The sequence below is a fragment of the Mustela nigripes genome, chromosome 12 (genome assembly GCF_022355385.1).
Source record: "Mustela nigripes isolate SB6536 chromosome 12, MUSNIG.SB6536, whole genome shotgun sequence".
NCBI lineage: Eukaryota > Metazoa > Chordata > Mammalia > Carnivora > Mustelidae > Mustela > Mustela nigripes.
This window is the reverse complement of record NC_081568.1, coordinates 568,668-583,834: the sequence shown is the minus strand read 5'-3', so window position 1 is coordinate 583,834 and position 15,167 is coordinate 568,668. Positions and strand designations below refer to the sequence as shown.

The window sequence follows — 15,167 nt, the reverse complement described above, 5'->3', positions numbered from 1 at the left end:
CTGTCCTGACAAGTGCAGGGGCTGAGGTCGGGAAGAGGCCGTGTGGCGCTGACCAGGCCGGCAGCCACGGGTGTGGGGTTTGGGGGGCGGGTGTCACGGCTGCCACCTTGAGGGTCTGGGGGGGCCTTGGGCGGCTGGGTGTGCTGTCAGGGACGGGGTGTGCCTGGATTTCGGGGGCCGCTCGGCTGGGGAGGGTGGGGGGTTCTCTCCTGTGCCCAGCATGGCGGTCTGCTCTCGCTCACCCTTGTCACCTTGAGCTGCTGTGGGGATGCACTGGGGACCTCCCCAGCCCCACCCCTGAGTGTCGGGGAGGACGGTGACCCAACGGTGACTCAAGTGACCCTTGAGCTCGGTTGAGCTCGGAGACCGTGCAGCCCAGACTCAAGCACAGTGCCCACACGTGACCCTCGAGGACCTGCCGTCCCCACGGCCGGCCCTCGCAGGACCGCTGACGCCGGCCTACACGCTCACACTTGTGAGGCCTTGTGGGAATTCTGCCGGGAAGCCGGAGTGGGGACCTGCCATGAGTCCGTGCAGCGCGGGGGGCCGCGGGGCCTGAGAACGCTGGTTGTGGAGACTTGTCCCTCCTCGCTGGGGAGCCGTCCAGTTGGCATCAGTGGTCACAGGTCAGAGCCCCAGGTGGCCCGAGCAAGTGCTGTGGGTTTGAGGGTCTCTTGCCTCACTGAGGACTGGACCCCGGGGGGTCCTGCTGCATGCGGGTGTCCGGCCTTGCGTAGGGTGGCCTCCTTGAACTCTGGACATCCGGCATGAGCCCCCTCTCCTTGGGGGTGGTGACTCCTAGACAGTACGGTGTTGGGGACGCAGAGGGTCCCAGCGAGAGTGTGTGGTCCCCGGGTTGCTCACACCACCGGCCCCCGACCGTGGCTTCTGGATGTGGAGCAGCATCGCCGTCCTGGGTGACACGGGGCGGCTGCGATGGGGCTCCTGTCACCCAGGGGTTGTAGCTTGGCCCTCTGCTTGCATTTGGACCCCATGATGCGGGGCCTGGTCTCAGGGTCTGGGTCGGGAGCCCACGGCCTGGTTCGGGACCTGAGCACTCCGCGTTCCTGTGCGCCTGGCCGGCGTCACTCCTCCTCAGGGCCCTGTGTGAGCACGCTTGCTTTCCTGTTGGGAGTGGTTCTGGCCAGGCTGCGACCGTGAGTCCCCAGGAGTAAGGGGGCACCGTGGGACCCAAGGGGACATCTTAGGACTTGACGTTCCTGAGGGGGCGGTGCTCCCGGGGCCCTCTCTCCGACCCTCTTAGGATAATGCCGGCACTGCCTGGGAGCCCGGCACCCGGGAGTGGGCGCCCTGTGCTTCTCGGAGGCTGATCCCCCGTGATGGACCACATCCTGTTGCTGCTGTAAACCCTGACAGCTGCGTCCACCGTGGCCTGTGTCAGAGATAAGCACAGAGCCTTACTGTGTCTCGAGCCACATTAGAACCCAAGTGCCCACTAATGGGTCACGAGGTGCCAGGGTGTTCCTGTTCTGATGAGCACAGGGTGTCTCGGGCTGGAGGTGTCTGGTCACCTCTGGGGTCCGCAGACAAGGCTGTGGCGGCTACAAGCCCGTGCTGGCCTGGAACCACCTCACAGAAATGGGAGAATCTGCGGCCATGCCTCGGGGCTGGGCATGACCCATGCGTGCCCACACTGAGGTCACCCCCTCCGTCCTGACGGGCTCAGAGAGACAGGGTGATGGCCGTGCTGTGGGCAGGCTCTTGGTGGAGGGTTGAGGGGATGCAGGATCCTGAGGGGGAGGCTGTGCCTGTCGGCAGGGCACCGGGGGGTGGGGCCAGGACCCCAGCTTCGGGAACAAGGGTCAGCAGTCACCAGCCCTGGGCAGTGGGGCTCCTGCAGACTGCAGGCTTGTCTCTCACGGGGAGGTGCCCCATGTGCCCGTGTGTGGGCTACTGACCTGGTGGACGGCTCTGTGTGGGCGCCACGGCCACAAGGTAGGCTGTCCCCCTGCGGTCAGGCTGCTGTCCCACTGGGGGTCCTGGGTGTGGTGGTAACGTCCCGACCCCCGGCCCTGGCATCCGGCGTGGGTCTCCAGGAGAATCAGTGGGGGCTCACCTTGGATGGGGAAGCACAGTTCAGGGGTCAGGAGGTCCTGCTGGGGTTGGGGGTCTTGCCAGGGCATGAATGTACCAGACCTTACAGGATGATGTGACTTTCCCCTGTGGGGGTCTCATGTGGGGGGCAGGGACATGGGGCCTGACTTGCTGTCACCATCTGTCCCACCTGGGCCACCGGTTGGCAGGGATGGGCCCCTGAGCTCTGCGTTTGTTGAGCCTGTTCTGCTCCTACGTGGGCCTGGGCTCATATCCACGGCCGGCCGCCTCTTGCCCTGGGCACAGCAGCCTGCCCCGCCCCGTCCCACCCCACCTGGGACAGGGTGACCCTTCTGTCACTTGCTCTCACTCTTCCCTGTTTTTGAGTCGTGTCTCATAGGTGGGGAAACTGAGGCAGGGAGGGCTGCGTTGCTCGGGCACAAGCAGCTGTCCCAGCAGCCGGGGCCATGACCCCGAGGAGCGTCGCTGGCGGGGTCCCAGGCACGGGGTGATGTCTGCAGGTGACAGCGCGTCTGTTCTCGGGGCTCAGCGGCCACCCCCGTTGCCCCGCACCTGGCTTGGGGGAGCCAAGGGTCCTAGTGTCTCCTCAGGCCCCCCTCAGGCCCTTGGGCTTGTAAGACTGATCTGAGAGGTCATTCCTCCAGGAGATGGAAACCCACGAGAGAACAGCCCGTTCATCAGCCACACGGACGTGGACCAGGAGAGCTTCTTGGAGGGAAAGAACATGGCGCTTTTTGAGGTGACTTGCACTCCCTCCTATGGGACACGCAGGACCTTGTGGTCTGCTGAGGAGCTGGGGTGGGGCGGGGGCGCTCGCCTGACCGGACGCTGCACACCGTGGGAGCCTCTGCGGCCACCACCTGCATGGATGGGCCGTCTGGGGAGCCCTGGACCCCTGGCTTGGGGCCTGGTGTGGATCCACGTGGGCCCACCTCAGCCCCGTGGATCACGGCTCTGGAGCTGGAAGCACCAAGAGCCCCATGGGAGCCCCAGTGGGTGTGAGGCCCCGGGGGACTAGCCCTGCCTCGGCCCCGAACAGGAGGAAATGGACAGCAACCCCATGGTGTCCTCGCTGCTCAACAAGCTGGCCAACTACACCAACCTGAGCCAGGGCGTCGTGGAGCACGAGGAGCACGAGGAGGACAGCAAGAGGCGCGAGGTCAAGGTGCGCCCTGCCCCCGCCGGTCCTGCCCCCGCCGGTCCTGCCCCTGGCCTCCCCCCTCCCCCATCCTCCCCCCATCCCCCCAGGCCCCACCCCATCCCTTCCGCTCCGCCCCGCCTTCCCCACTCCCCCTGTCCTCACCCTCCCCCATAGCTCTGTTCCATCCCTGGGGCCGTCCAGAGTCCCAGTGACTCCTTTCCACCAGCAGGGACAGGCAGAGGCAGCGTGGGGAGCGGAGGTCTGCATGGCTGGCCTTGAGGGGTCCGTGTCTCTGCGGGGTCCCCACCAGCTGTCTGGGGTAGCGTGGGAGCTGGTGAAGGCCTGGGTGTCTGATGCTGCTTCCCTGCCTGCCTCTGCCTCCTGGGTCAACCCTGCCTGGGATGCCAGCCTCGTGCCCGAGGCGCCGGGCCCTCGGCGCACACAGGGGTCCGCCTGCTCCCTGAGCCTAACCTTGACCGTTAGGAAGTCGGCCGTCAAAGGGATTTCTTACTGTAAATGCAGCAGGACAGACGCTGGGTTTCCCGACACTGGGGGTGTTTGCTCTGCATTTGGCACTGAGCGGTAGACCTGGGCCGTGGAGACTTCGGCATAGCTTCGCCCTGGCCGCCTTCCTGGGGCAGAGGCTGTGGGGACGCTGGGCCCAGGTGACCCCATGTGGGGAGCTGACAGCTGTGGGTGCTGTGGCATTGGGCACCGTGTTCGCAGCTGAGATGCCCACTGGTGTGTTTCTGGGGTTTTGCCCCGCCCGGGGCACGGCCTGCAGCTTCTTGGGCTCTTCTCGGGCCCAGATGTTGGGAGGCGTAGGCCTTTCCCATGCAGCGGGCACACGTCGGTCCCTCTGTGCTGGAGCTTGTGTCCCGGGGCGCTGTCCACTGCTTAAGGAATGGGTCTTCCTGCTCCTTGGAACCTCCTGTGGCGCCTGCCATCTTCCCCCACCGTCCCCCCCGCTACCCTGCAGCTGCCCCCTGCTGTCCCCAACTGCCCCCCTGCTGTCCCCTGCTGTCCCTTGTTGCCTGGCGCAGCCCAGCACCGTGTTCAGAAGTGCACCCCTACTGAGCGTCTGCCCAGGTGAATCTGCGGAGCATGTGGCTTGGCGCCATGGCCACATTGGGACTGGGAGGTCCTGTCCCTGGGGCAGGGGTCCTGTCTGGTCTCTGTTCCCTGGGGGCGCAGGGGCAGGGCTGCGGTCACAGAGCGGTGCCGCACAGCTATCCTGGAGACAGGCACATGGGTTCTGGGTAGGAAGAATCAGCCGCCGCACTTGGGGCTGACTAGGTCCTCGGGCGTGGGGACTGCCCTTCCTTTCTGCGGTGCCCCCCGGACACAGGAGCTTGTGCCCAGAGACCAGCCTGCACTGCAAGGTACCATTTCCAGGGCTCCTCACATCAGCCAGGCTGATCCATGAGAGTTGCCTGTAGGAGAGAACGGGGGGCCTGGCCTGCCTGGTGACTTGGGTCTCCCCTGGGACCACTCCAGGAGCTCACACAGAAACCGGTGCCCCATGGGGGGGGGCAGGTGTGGCCTGGGAGCGCCACACGGGGGATCCCTCGGTGCTCGGTGGCCCTTCCCTGTCCCGGTGCGTGGGGACAGGTGTTCCCAGTCCTTGGCCCCGGGAGCCCCGCCTGCTTCCCTGAGCGTGGGTGCAGCCTGCTGGGGCTGGCGAGCCCACAGAGCCATGTCCCGCACCCTTCACGCCCCATGCCTTCTGCAGCTCTTTGCTGGCAGCAAATGTCCCCAAAGCAAACCCCCAGTTGTGCAGGCTCTGTTCTCCTTCCTGTGGAGCATCGTCTCGCCAGTTTCTGGTCCCTCGTCGGCCTGAGATCTCTGGTGTGCCCCCTGCCTGTGGTGTCTCGCCTGCTGCAGGGCAGGAGAGGCTGGGACCCGGCACCGTCTGCCCTCGTGCTGGCTTCTGGCCTGGTTGCCGCCCACCCAGCTGGTGTGCCGAGCCTTGGGGCCTCCAGGATCTCGGGACAACCCCATTGGGCATCTCCCAGCACCGCGTCCGAAGTCCCCCAGCTCACACAGCTGCATGTCCCGTCTGAGCTCTCCCCCACGGGTTCAGGGTGGGGCAGGCTCTGCGGGGCCCTTGACGCAGGTGGGGAGCAGCTGCCCGTCTTCCTCCTGTGTCAGTGGCCGCCTGGGCCTCCGCAGCCCTGGGCCTGGCTCGTCCTGCTCTCTGCTTCCCTGACGTTGCCGTGGCTGCCCTCGTGGCACCCTGTCCCGCTCCCCGGCAGTGTCGTGGTCTCCGGTCTTTCCAGAACCCACGCTCTGGAGGATTTCTCCCAAAGCCTCCCTTTGGGGTGGCCTGTCTTCCTCCAGCGCAGCTGGAGCGTGCGGCCCGTGTCCCCAGCCGCAGCCCCTGGGCTCCCGGGCACCGCCATGCTCTCTTCCAGAGCCCGCGCATGGGCACCTGCATCGGCGTCTACCTGCCGTGCCTGCAGAACATCCTGGGGGTGATCCTATTCCTGCGACTCACGTGGATCGTGGGTGCGGCCGGCGTGCTCGAGTCCTTCCTCATCGTCTCCATGTGCTGCATCTGTGTGAGTCGCCAGAGACCCCGGCCCCCGCCCACCTGCCCGACCCGTGGCCCCAGGACCGGCTCCCCGCCCCCCCCACCGCTCCTGGGTCGGCTGTGGCTCCCGCACATCCCGGGCTCTCCTGCCTCGCTCTCGCTGTGGGGAGCGGACCTCGTCCTCCAGGCGTCCCCTGGAGGGCTCCGGCCCAAGGGTTTAGGCCCCACGGCCCGTCCCCCTGCAGCTTCCCGGGCCGTCTTCGCGGGTGGGGCCGTCTCAGTTGCGTCCCCTGGCAGTACTCTGGACGTGTCTGGAGAAATTGCCATAAAACCAGAGGGGTGGGGGAGACCAGGGACTTCTTAAGAGAGCAGGCACGCCCGCTAGGACCCGCGGCCAAGGCTGTATCCAGCAGGACCGCAGAGACCACTGAGGCCCTGAGCTTTCCCAAGGCCGTTCCTTCCAGCCTTTCGGTTGCAAACTGCCCACCAGCCTGTGCTGGGGCCACTTCCTGAGCCAGGCTGGGAGCTAGAGGCAGCCCCCCGGGACAGCTCGGATGTTCTGCATCCGTTGTTCAGAGCAGGTGCTCTGATGGGGTCCCCCATGCACTCCCGGGCAGCGGGCACCCAGATGGGGTCCCCCACATACCCCACGGTGGGTAAGCACGCAGACAAGTTCCCCATACCCCACAGTGCCCAGACACAGTCCCCTGTACTTGCGGCGGACGGGTGCCCACCCTTGATTCCAGGTGGGGTCCCGAGTGAGGTACTCCTGGGTGTCCTGTAGGAGCTCAGCTTTGGGGGCCGAGGGGAAACAAGGCTAGCCCTGAGCGTCCTGGAGCCCGTCTTCCTGCCTGTGGGACAGCCCATCTGTGATGGGGCCAGGTGTGGTCCCAAAGTGGCCTCTCTTCTGAGAGGATCCCCTGTGTCTTTGCAGACGATGCTGACTGCCATCTCCATGAGTGCCATCGCCACCAACGGCGTGGTCCCAGGTAAGGGCGCTAGGGCAGGCTGCGTGGGGTCCCGAGTTGAGCCCTGCTGGGAACCCGACCGGTGGCCTCTGCTGAGGCGGCCGGCATTCTGCCCCAGTGAGCCCCAGTGAGCCCGTGCCCTCACCCGCCTGCCAGCCAGCCTGGAGCACAGACCTCCACGTCTGGCTGGCAGAGTTGTGGAGAGGCAGGTGGGCTGGGGACACCCTCAGCACAGCCAGCTCTCCCGGATGCCCCGTCCTCAGGGACCCTGCACCCAGGCGGAGGTGCTCTTGGGTCCCCAGCTCTCAGCGGCGCACAGACACACCGAGAGCTGGTGCTTGGTGTCCTGGGTGTCTTCCCCAAGGGCACTATGGGCCATCCTAAGACCAAGGCACACCCTTGTCCCCGGTGCCTGACCTCGCGCTCAGAGCTGCTATGATGGTGGGACTCTGCCCCCGTGGGGGCGGCGCTTCCTTCTGAAATCTCGCATCAGCTCCGTGGTCGGAGGTGCTTCCTGCTCCTGGTCCTGGCGTTAATTTCTCCCAGACCCTTGTTATTTAGAAACCAGCCAAAGCGCCACTGTGGGCAGGGACAGCTTTCGGTCTGTGGGTTGCTGTCTTGGCTTCGGAGCCCTGGAGGCCCGGCTGCCTGTAGGGACTGCGGGGGCTTGGGTGAGCGGGAGCTGCAGGCCAGGACAGGGAGGGACTGTGCTGTGCCTCCAGGTTCTGGGGAGGCCACCCATGTGGCCGGTGTGGATCCACAGTGGCCGCGTCCCCGTCCACTGGCCAAGCTGCCTGGCCTTGGGGGTCTGGGCTCAGCCGTGCTCTGGTGCAGATGGTGCCCAGCAGCCACAAACCTCGTGGCCTTTATGAGGCAGAGCACACAGAACCGCGGTGTGGGGCTCAGGGCGGGCATCACGGTAGAGGGGGTGACGCCAACCGCTGCTCCCTGTCCCGTTGGCAGCCGGCGGCTCATACTACATGATATCGCGGTCTTTGGGGCCTGAGTTCGGGGGCGCCGTGGGCCTCTGCTTCTACCTGGGCACGACCTTCGCCGGGGCCATGTATATTTTGGGGACCATTGAGATTTTTTTGGTAAGTTCTTGTTTTGGGGTAGTTTTCCGGACCCGAGGGGTCCCTCCTGAGGCACACGGGCCCCCACAGCCGGCCCCCTCACTCTGACACCTGCCTCCTTGGGCTCTCAGGGGGCCTGGCTGCGTCCCTCTCTTGGTCGGGCCATGGATGATGGCACTGACCCAAGGTCAGTCCCTTGGCTGCCTCACTCTCCATGCTGGGCCATGGCTGGTAGCAGTGACCCAGGGCCCCCCCGCTGCCCTTCGGTTCGGCTGCCAGAGCTCTTGCCAGGCTGACATCCGGGTGTGTGATGGGCTGCAGGCCCGAGTGGAGGGCCGGCCAGGAGACGGCTCCTCAGCAAGGAATCCGTCCATCCTGTGGCACGCACACAGTAGGGCCCCCGCAGAGACGAGCTCACTCTCAGGTTGTTAGGTCGTGGTGGCCCCCGGCCTGCAAGGTGAGCTGAGGGTGCTGCCCAGGGGCTGGCCTCCACAACATGGGCGGCAGGGGCAGCGTCTCTGAGCCGTCCATGTCTCTCTGCTGTCCCGGGCCCACTGTCAATGCGTCCGGGCAGGTGGGCCCACAGCCGGGGAGGGCCCAGCCCTGCAGACAGGCACCGGCCCTGGGGGCCACCATCCAGGTATGGGTGGCTGGCAGCCCTCCGTGACGCCCTCCGTGCTCCGCAGACCTACATCTCCCCCAGTGCGGCCATCGTCCAGGCGGAGACCGCGGAAGGCGAGGCCGCAGCCATGCTCCACAACATGCGTGTGTACGGGACATGCACGCTGGCGCTCATGGCCATGGTGGTCTTCGTGGGCGTCAAGTACGTCAATAAGCTGGCCCTGGTGTTCCTGGCCTGCGTGGTGTTGTCCATTCTCTCCATCTACGCCGGCGTCATCAAGTCCGCCTTCGACCCACCAGACGTCCCGTGAGTCTGGGGCTCGGGCAGCGAGTTCTCCAGCCTCGCGTGCACCGATGACCGTGTGGGCAGTCTGGGCGGCAGTGCTGGGGGTGCGGACGGCCCTGCTCTGGCCCGGCTCTGGGATGAGCCCACAGGCTTCTTGTGTGGCTGTGCTGTGTGCACGGGTGGGTGGGTCTGGTGACGGTCAAGGTGACCAGGAGCTGCTGACCCCAAGGGCAGTCAGGCAGCCCTGAGCTCCTCGTGGGGTGCCCCCTGGTCCTCCCAGGAACCCCCATGGGTGGTTCTCCTGTCTGTCCTCTGGAGGTGGAGCCCGAGTCCCAAGGAAGGGGGCTAAGGTCACAGAGCAGGGGCGTGGGCTGTGGTCTGTCAGGCTGGCATGTGGGTCCCACAGACACAGGGCTGACGCTGCAGGGGACTGGCCAGCTGGGTGGTGGTCAGCGCCGATCCCCCGGGCTCCTTGTGCGGAGGGAAATGCTGGCATCAGACGCCCCAGCTTGCGCCGAGCTCTGCACCGCACTGGGCCGAGCCTGGCACAGGAGCAGGGTTGTGAGGGAACGCTGGGGTCCTGCTGCGGCCCCTGCCCCGCACAGCCCACGGGGCCTTCCCGGCGCCCAGGGCGGAGTGACAGAAGTGGCTTTGCTGCGCCCAATGCCAGTGGCCCGAGAAGGGCCCGTGCACCCCTCACACCAGACCCCCCCGCTTAGGGTCTGTCTGCTGGGGAACCGTACCTTGTCCAGACGCGGCTTCGACGTGTGTGCCAAGTTCCACGTTGCCAACAACGGCACGGTGCCCACCGCGCTCTGGGGCCTCTTCTGCAACACCTCCATGCCCAACGCCACCTGTGACGAGTACTTCGCCCAGAACAACCTCACGGAGATCCAGGGCATCCCTGGCGTGGCCAGTGGCGTCCTGCTGGGTGAGCGCCCTGGGGTTCCGCGTGGGGCCACAGGCAGCCGACCCTTCCTTCCTCAGGGTTTGCTGCCGGGTGCACACGGGGTCGTGGTGGGGATGACGGGGCTTGTCTGGTTCTTCTGGGACAGGTCGTGTCTCTTCCCGTTGGGTGGAAGCCCGTGGGATCTGGTCGGCTGTTGGCCTCTGCCGCCTTCTGGAATCTTACCACTGGCCTGTTGCTTGCAGATAACCTGTGGAGCACGTACGCGGACAAGGGAGCGTTGGTGGAGAGGAGGGGCTCGCCGTCGGTGTCCGTGCTGGAGGAGAGCAGGACCAGCGGCCTGCCCTATGTCCTCACTGACATCATGACCTACTTCACCATGCTGGTCGGCATCTATTTCCCCTCCGTGACCGGTGAGGCCCCGCCCTGTCCCTCTGTGGTGCACACCTGCCCCGGTCCCATAGGCAGCGGGCCTTGGGGTCTCTGCGCCCCGCATGCTGATTGGGGTGCAGGAAGGAGCTTTGTTCTGAGCACCCCACATGGAGTGGTGTCACTCAAAGTCGCAGACCGTGGTGGCTCCACGTGGACCCTCGGGTCATCCTTACGCGACAGTCAGCTGACGTTCTGGGACAACCCTTGGCGTTCCCTGGTGCCTCACCCCCACCGGGATGCCCTTCAGAGGCCCCTGCGTGGCCTGGTGCCTGCAGCCATCCACGTGCCTGGCCTCTGCTGGGCCCTCTGGCCGCTGCCTGGGCTTCCCCTCCACGAGCCTGAACGCCACGGCGCAGGGGCGGGTGCAGGTTCCCAGTGCGTCTCTTCAGTCCCGCAGCACCCTCCCCGTGAGTTGTGGCTTGGCGGGCAGTGTTTGGCGGGTTTGTGGTCACTGTAGGCCCTTCGGCGGTTTCTGTAGGTATCATGGCGGGCTCGAACCGGTCTGGGGACCTCAGGGACGCCCAGAAGTCGATCCCCACAGGGACCATCCTGGCCATCGTGACGACGTCCTTCATTTGTATCCTCAGAGGGGCCAAGGGGCCGGAGCCCATCCTCTGCCCGCTGTCGCCCGGGGGGAGGAGCCGGCCGGCGTCTGCCCGCTGGAGGACAGCGAAGACGCCACGGGGACGCCACCGTCTCGGCCGGCCGCGCACGAGCCGTTCTTTGTAAACCGTGGATAGCCCCCGTGTCATCGAAGCTGACGTGGCGGTGACCCGTGACTGCGGGCGTGGTGCGTGGGGCCCGTGCACGGTCACGGTGGTGGCATGCGGCTGGCGCTGTCTCTTCTGGGCGCCCATGGCGGTGATGCCACGGGCTGTGTGCAACCTGACCCACGGCAGTCAAGGCGGGGCCGTGACGAAGTCCCTCCGAGGGCTGTGGGGTCACAGCGGTGCGCTGGGTGGGGGCGGGAGGGGGATGGGCCGGTCCGGGCGCGTCTGCAGCCAGGGCTTTGTGGGTGACGCCGGTCCGCTGTTTCCTTGACCCCCGCCGCAGACCTGTCCTGCATCGTGCTCTTCGGAGCCTGCATCGAAGGCGCGGTCTTACGAGATAAGTATGTTGGTTTGTGTTCGCCGCGTCTGCAAGCTTCGGGTCAGCATCTGGTTCTCGTAGAGGGTGGTAGCGTTGACCTTGGGACCTTCCCCAGGATTTGAGGCTTTGAGCGGGGAGCAGGAAGCCCCGTGGCCCTCTTGGGGGCTTCTGTTCGCCTCGCAGTGTGTGTCCTGTCCTGCTTCAGCCTGGAGCGGGGGAGCGCTCTCCCTGAGAGCTTGGGGGCTTCTGTGCTGTCCCAGACAACAGGGCTGTGCCGGCGCCTGTTCTCGGGAGCGATGTGGTTCCCTGCTCGTGAGAGAGGGCTGTTAGGGTGGTAGTGCCCTCATTCGGGCTCAAAACGTGGGAGGGCGTTTATGTTTTCGGCTGGTATCTGAAAGTCTGCCCGCCTGTAGGTTTGGGGAGGCCCTGCAGGGGAAGCTGGTCATTGGCATGCTGGCCTGGCCGTCCCCCTGGGTCATCGTCATTGGCTCCTTCTTCTCGACCTGCGGGGCCGGCCTGCAGAGCCTCACGGGGGCACCGCGCCTGCTGCAAGCGATCGCCCGTGACGGCATCATCCCCTTCCTGCAGGTGAGCGGGGCGGCCGGCCAGTGAGCAGGGCCCCGCGGGAAGGGGTGAGTCTCCGGGTCTTGAGTGTGTGCCGAGCTCGTGCTTCACGGTTAACAGATGGACCCGCATCCCCACTGCCCGCCCGGCAGCCCTGCCCCAGGTGGTCACGGGCTGAGGGTGCAGGTGCGTGTGGGAGCGGGGCAGGGAATGGCCCTTCTCCCCCAGGGCTGTGGGAGCAACCCGGGGAGCCCCCGCCTCCTGCAGGGCCAGCGTCCATCCTGCTGGGATGCAGTGTCCTCCCCTGAGGACAGAGGCTTCTGGAATGAGCTCGAGGGGCCGAGGCCTTAGTGTCTTGGGGCCCCAAAGGCCACAGGTAGGGCTCAGACAACACAGGATTTGCTCACATTCTGGGAGCAGGAAGTTCCAGACGCAGGTGTGGGCAAGGCCAGTTTGTCTCTGGTGTATAGACACCACCTGCCCCTGGTCTGCACCTGGCCTTCCTGTGCTTCTATCTCTGCCTCTTCTCACAAGGACGCGGTCATCTGGATTAGGGCTGCCCCGGCGGGCTGAGTCACTGTAAAGCTCACATCTGCAAACACAAGTCGAGTCCCTTTTGAGGGGCTGGGGCCGGGGTTTCTCTGGGGGCTCTGGGGCACGTAAGGCCCCTTTGTTATCTGGGTGTGGGGCCGGTCTCCCCGCGCTGGGGTGCAGTCCTCGCCTCTGCTCCCGGGAAGGTTCCAGCGGACTCCACAGTTCCCATCCGTGGGCTTGGGCGCAGACAAGGTCACATGCTGGCTGCCCCAGGACCCTCGATCGGGCATCGCTCTCAGGAGGGGAGGTGGCAGTTGTGGTGTCCCCCGTGCCCCACCCCCCCATGTTTGTTTCTGGGGCCCTTACATGTGTGTCTGCAGTGGCTCTGCAGGCCCCTCCCCAAAGCCCCCAGGCAGCAGGGACTGTGCTAGAAAAGCGTTGGAAGCTGGAGTCCTAGAGACAGGCGTGGCCTCCACACGGTCCTGCCCTGTGGCCATGGAGAAGGGTCCAGGCCCCTTGCAGAGGGGGGCCTCATGGAGTTTTCCTGAGTACCTGTGCCATGGGGACCCTGCATCTCCCCTTGGGAGGCTGGCCTTAGGATGCCCGGGAAGCTGCCCTCCGGCACATGCAGGGGTCACCTTCACCCCCAGTCTGAGCGCTGGGAGGCCTGGTGGTGGTTCTAGATGCTGGGTTTTCCTGCTGCCTGGGCTGGGGAGGGTCCAGGAAGCTCCGTCCTGTCCAAGCCATGCTGGGGCTGGCTGCACGTGAGATGCTGGGCTTCGGGAATGTGGGTTGTTGCTCCCGTGACATCTGTCCCGTGCCCGCAGCCCACCTGCTCTCTCTCTGCAGGTGTTTGGCCATGGGAAGGCCAATGGGGAGCCCACGTGGGCCCTGCTGCTCACGGCCCTCATCTGTGAGACGGGCATCCTGATCGCCTCCCTGGACAGCGTGGCCCCCATCCTGTCCATGTGAGTGGCTGCGGGCCCAGCAGGAGGTGTGAGGGGACGGGCCATGGAGGTGGGGCTGCTGCTCGTCCACAAGGAGGTGTATGTGGCCCTGCTCTGAGGAGAGGGGATGCACACGGTCGTGGGAGCCACGTGGCCCTCGTGGAACGGTGCTGTGGATGGGAGGGGGGCAGGAGGGGGATGAGAGGGGTTGTGCTGTGGTGGGGGTTGGGAAGACCACATGGTTCCTGCAGGCTGGGACCGTGGGACCTGACCTGGCTTCTGTGGTCCTGGCGTTGTGCCTTCAGGTTTTTCCTCATGTGCTACATGTTTGTGAACCTGGCCTGCGCCGTGCAGACCCTGCTGCGAACGCCTAACTGGCGCCCACGCTTCAGATACTACCACTGGTGAGCACGTCCGCCGGCCACGGGGGCCCTGATGGTCTCTGTAGAACCGGCCGCAGCCAAGCTGGGAAGGACCCAGGGCCCGTGTGGGTCACCCAGGTCCCTTGAGCATCCAGTGGGCCGAGGTCCCCGCTGGGGGCCAGCCTCAGCACCTGCTACCGTGGGCTGCTCGGTCTCCGTGCCACCAGGGTGCGTAGCGGATGTGGGAAGCCCGCTGTGCGTTGTGGCCCGTGGGGTGCTCGAGCGCCCTGGGAAGGGGGGCAGGGGGCACGTGGTCATCGCCGTCACTGCTGCCGCCTTTTTGTAGCTGAGTGGGGTCCTCGTCAAGGGGTCCTGGGCGTGGCAGGTGTGCAACTCTGTCCTTCTAGGGCGCTGTCCTTCCTGGGCATGAGCCTGTGCCTTGCGCTCATGTTCATCTGCTCTTGGTACTACGCTCTCGTCGCCATGCTCATCGCCGGCTGCATCTACAAGTACATCGAGTACCGCGGGTGAGCGCCGCGGCCGGGGCCAGGCTCCCTGCGGGGTGTCTGCGTGGGCTGTGCATCGCCTGGCGTGGGGGGGCAGGTGCGGGGTGTCTCCATGGGGTCAGCATAGCCCAGGGGATTGGGGACCCTCACCATGGGAGTCAGACCCCTGTCCCAGGGCCCAGCTGGGCCGCTCTGTCCAGCCGCATGCTTCTGTCCCAGCGGGGGAGACCCACGTTTGTTACTTTGAATGGATTCCTTGGTATTTGTGACACTTCCGAGAACTTCGAAATCCATCCATCGAGAGAAGGGACGTGTGATGGATTTCAGGATTCCCAAAAGTGCATCCCAGAGCACATCCCAGCGCACCGGTCCATCCCTGGGGCATTTCTCCAGGGGGCGGGGTCAGAGGGGTCCTGGCCACTGCCTGGAGGCCCCCTCCAGCTCTTCCCAGGCTGGTCAAGGAGTGTCACGATGTGACCACTCCCGGTGAGGCCAGGGCCACCGAGCCAGCTGCGCTTGTCAGTGTCCCCGTGTCCACACAGACCCCACGCTGGCTCCTCCGGGAGGCTGCCCCAGGAAGCCTGTGGTCCAGTGAAGCTCTGGGCCCTGGCCCTGGGGTCCCTTCCCGAGTACCTCACTGCTGCCCCTTCCTCACAGGGCCGAGAAGGAGTGGGGTGATGGCATCAGGGGACTGTCCCTAAATGCAGCCCACTATGCCCTGCTGCGTGTGGAGCACGGCCCCCCCCACACCAAGAACTGGAGGTGAGCGCCCCAGTCTCCCCGACCGGCCTCACGCCCTGTGAAGGCACGGAGTGTCGTCTCTAGTAGCATTACGCTTCAGAGACAGAAGTCATTGCTGCTGCTTTTTGGGGAGTGGTTATTTCGAGAGCTTCTAGCACCTTCCTTCACTTCACAGTGGTGGGCCGGGGCGTGGTCAGCGTGCCTCTGGGCACCAGGCCAGACCCAGGTAGTGTGGTAGGTGGGGCACGGGATGAGTTGCCCTCCCTGGGGTCCTGCCAAGGAAGGAAGTAAGCGTGTGGGCCGCCAGCTGCGTGTCCGTGCTTCTGGGAGGATGGGGGAGATCTGTGCTGAGAGGCGCCCGGAGATGGGCTGGGCTGTCCCCTGCTG

The 15,167-nt window shown here is 65.8% G+C and overlaps 1 protein-coding gene across 6 annotated transcripts in view; it reads left to right on the top strand.

The window, feature by feature from the left end:
- Positions 1–15,167, top strand: part of SLC12A7 (solute carrier family 12 member 7) — a 67,808-nt gene that overhangs the window by 40,540 nt on the left and 12,101 nt on the right. For all 6 annotated transcript variants that reach the window (XM_059416818.1, XM_059416820.1, XM_059416819.1 and 3 more), the window contains 15 exons: positions 2,721–2,815; positions 3,116–3,241; positions 5,632–5,778; positions 6,685–6,739; positions 7,682–7,812; positions 8,478–8,719; positions 9,418–9,629; positions 9,851–10,018; positions 10,516–10,614; positions 11,091–11,148; positions 11,540–11,714; positions 13,074–13,192; positions 13,477–13,575; positions 13,941–14,060; positions 14,697–14,801. In XM_059416818.1, the coding sequence (XP_059272801.1) occupies positions 2,721–2,815; positions 3,116–3,241; positions 5,632–5,778; positions 6,685–6,739; positions 7,682–7,812; positions 8,478–8,719; positions 9,418–9,629; positions 9,851–10,018; positions 10,516–10,614; positions 11,091–11,148; positions 11,540–11,714; positions 13,074–13,192; positions 13,477–13,575; positions 13,941–14,060; positions 14,697–14,801 (1,951 nt within the window). The remainder of the gene's footprint in view (positions 1–2,720; positions 2,816–3,115; positions 3,242–5,631; positions 5,779–6,684; positions 6,740–7,681; positions 7,813–8,477; positions 8,720–9,417; positions 9,630–9,850; positions 10,019–10,515; positions 10,615–11,090; positions 11,149–11,539; positions 11,715–13,073; positions 13,193–13,476; positions 13,576–13,940; positions 14,061–14,696; positions 14,802–15,167) is intronic.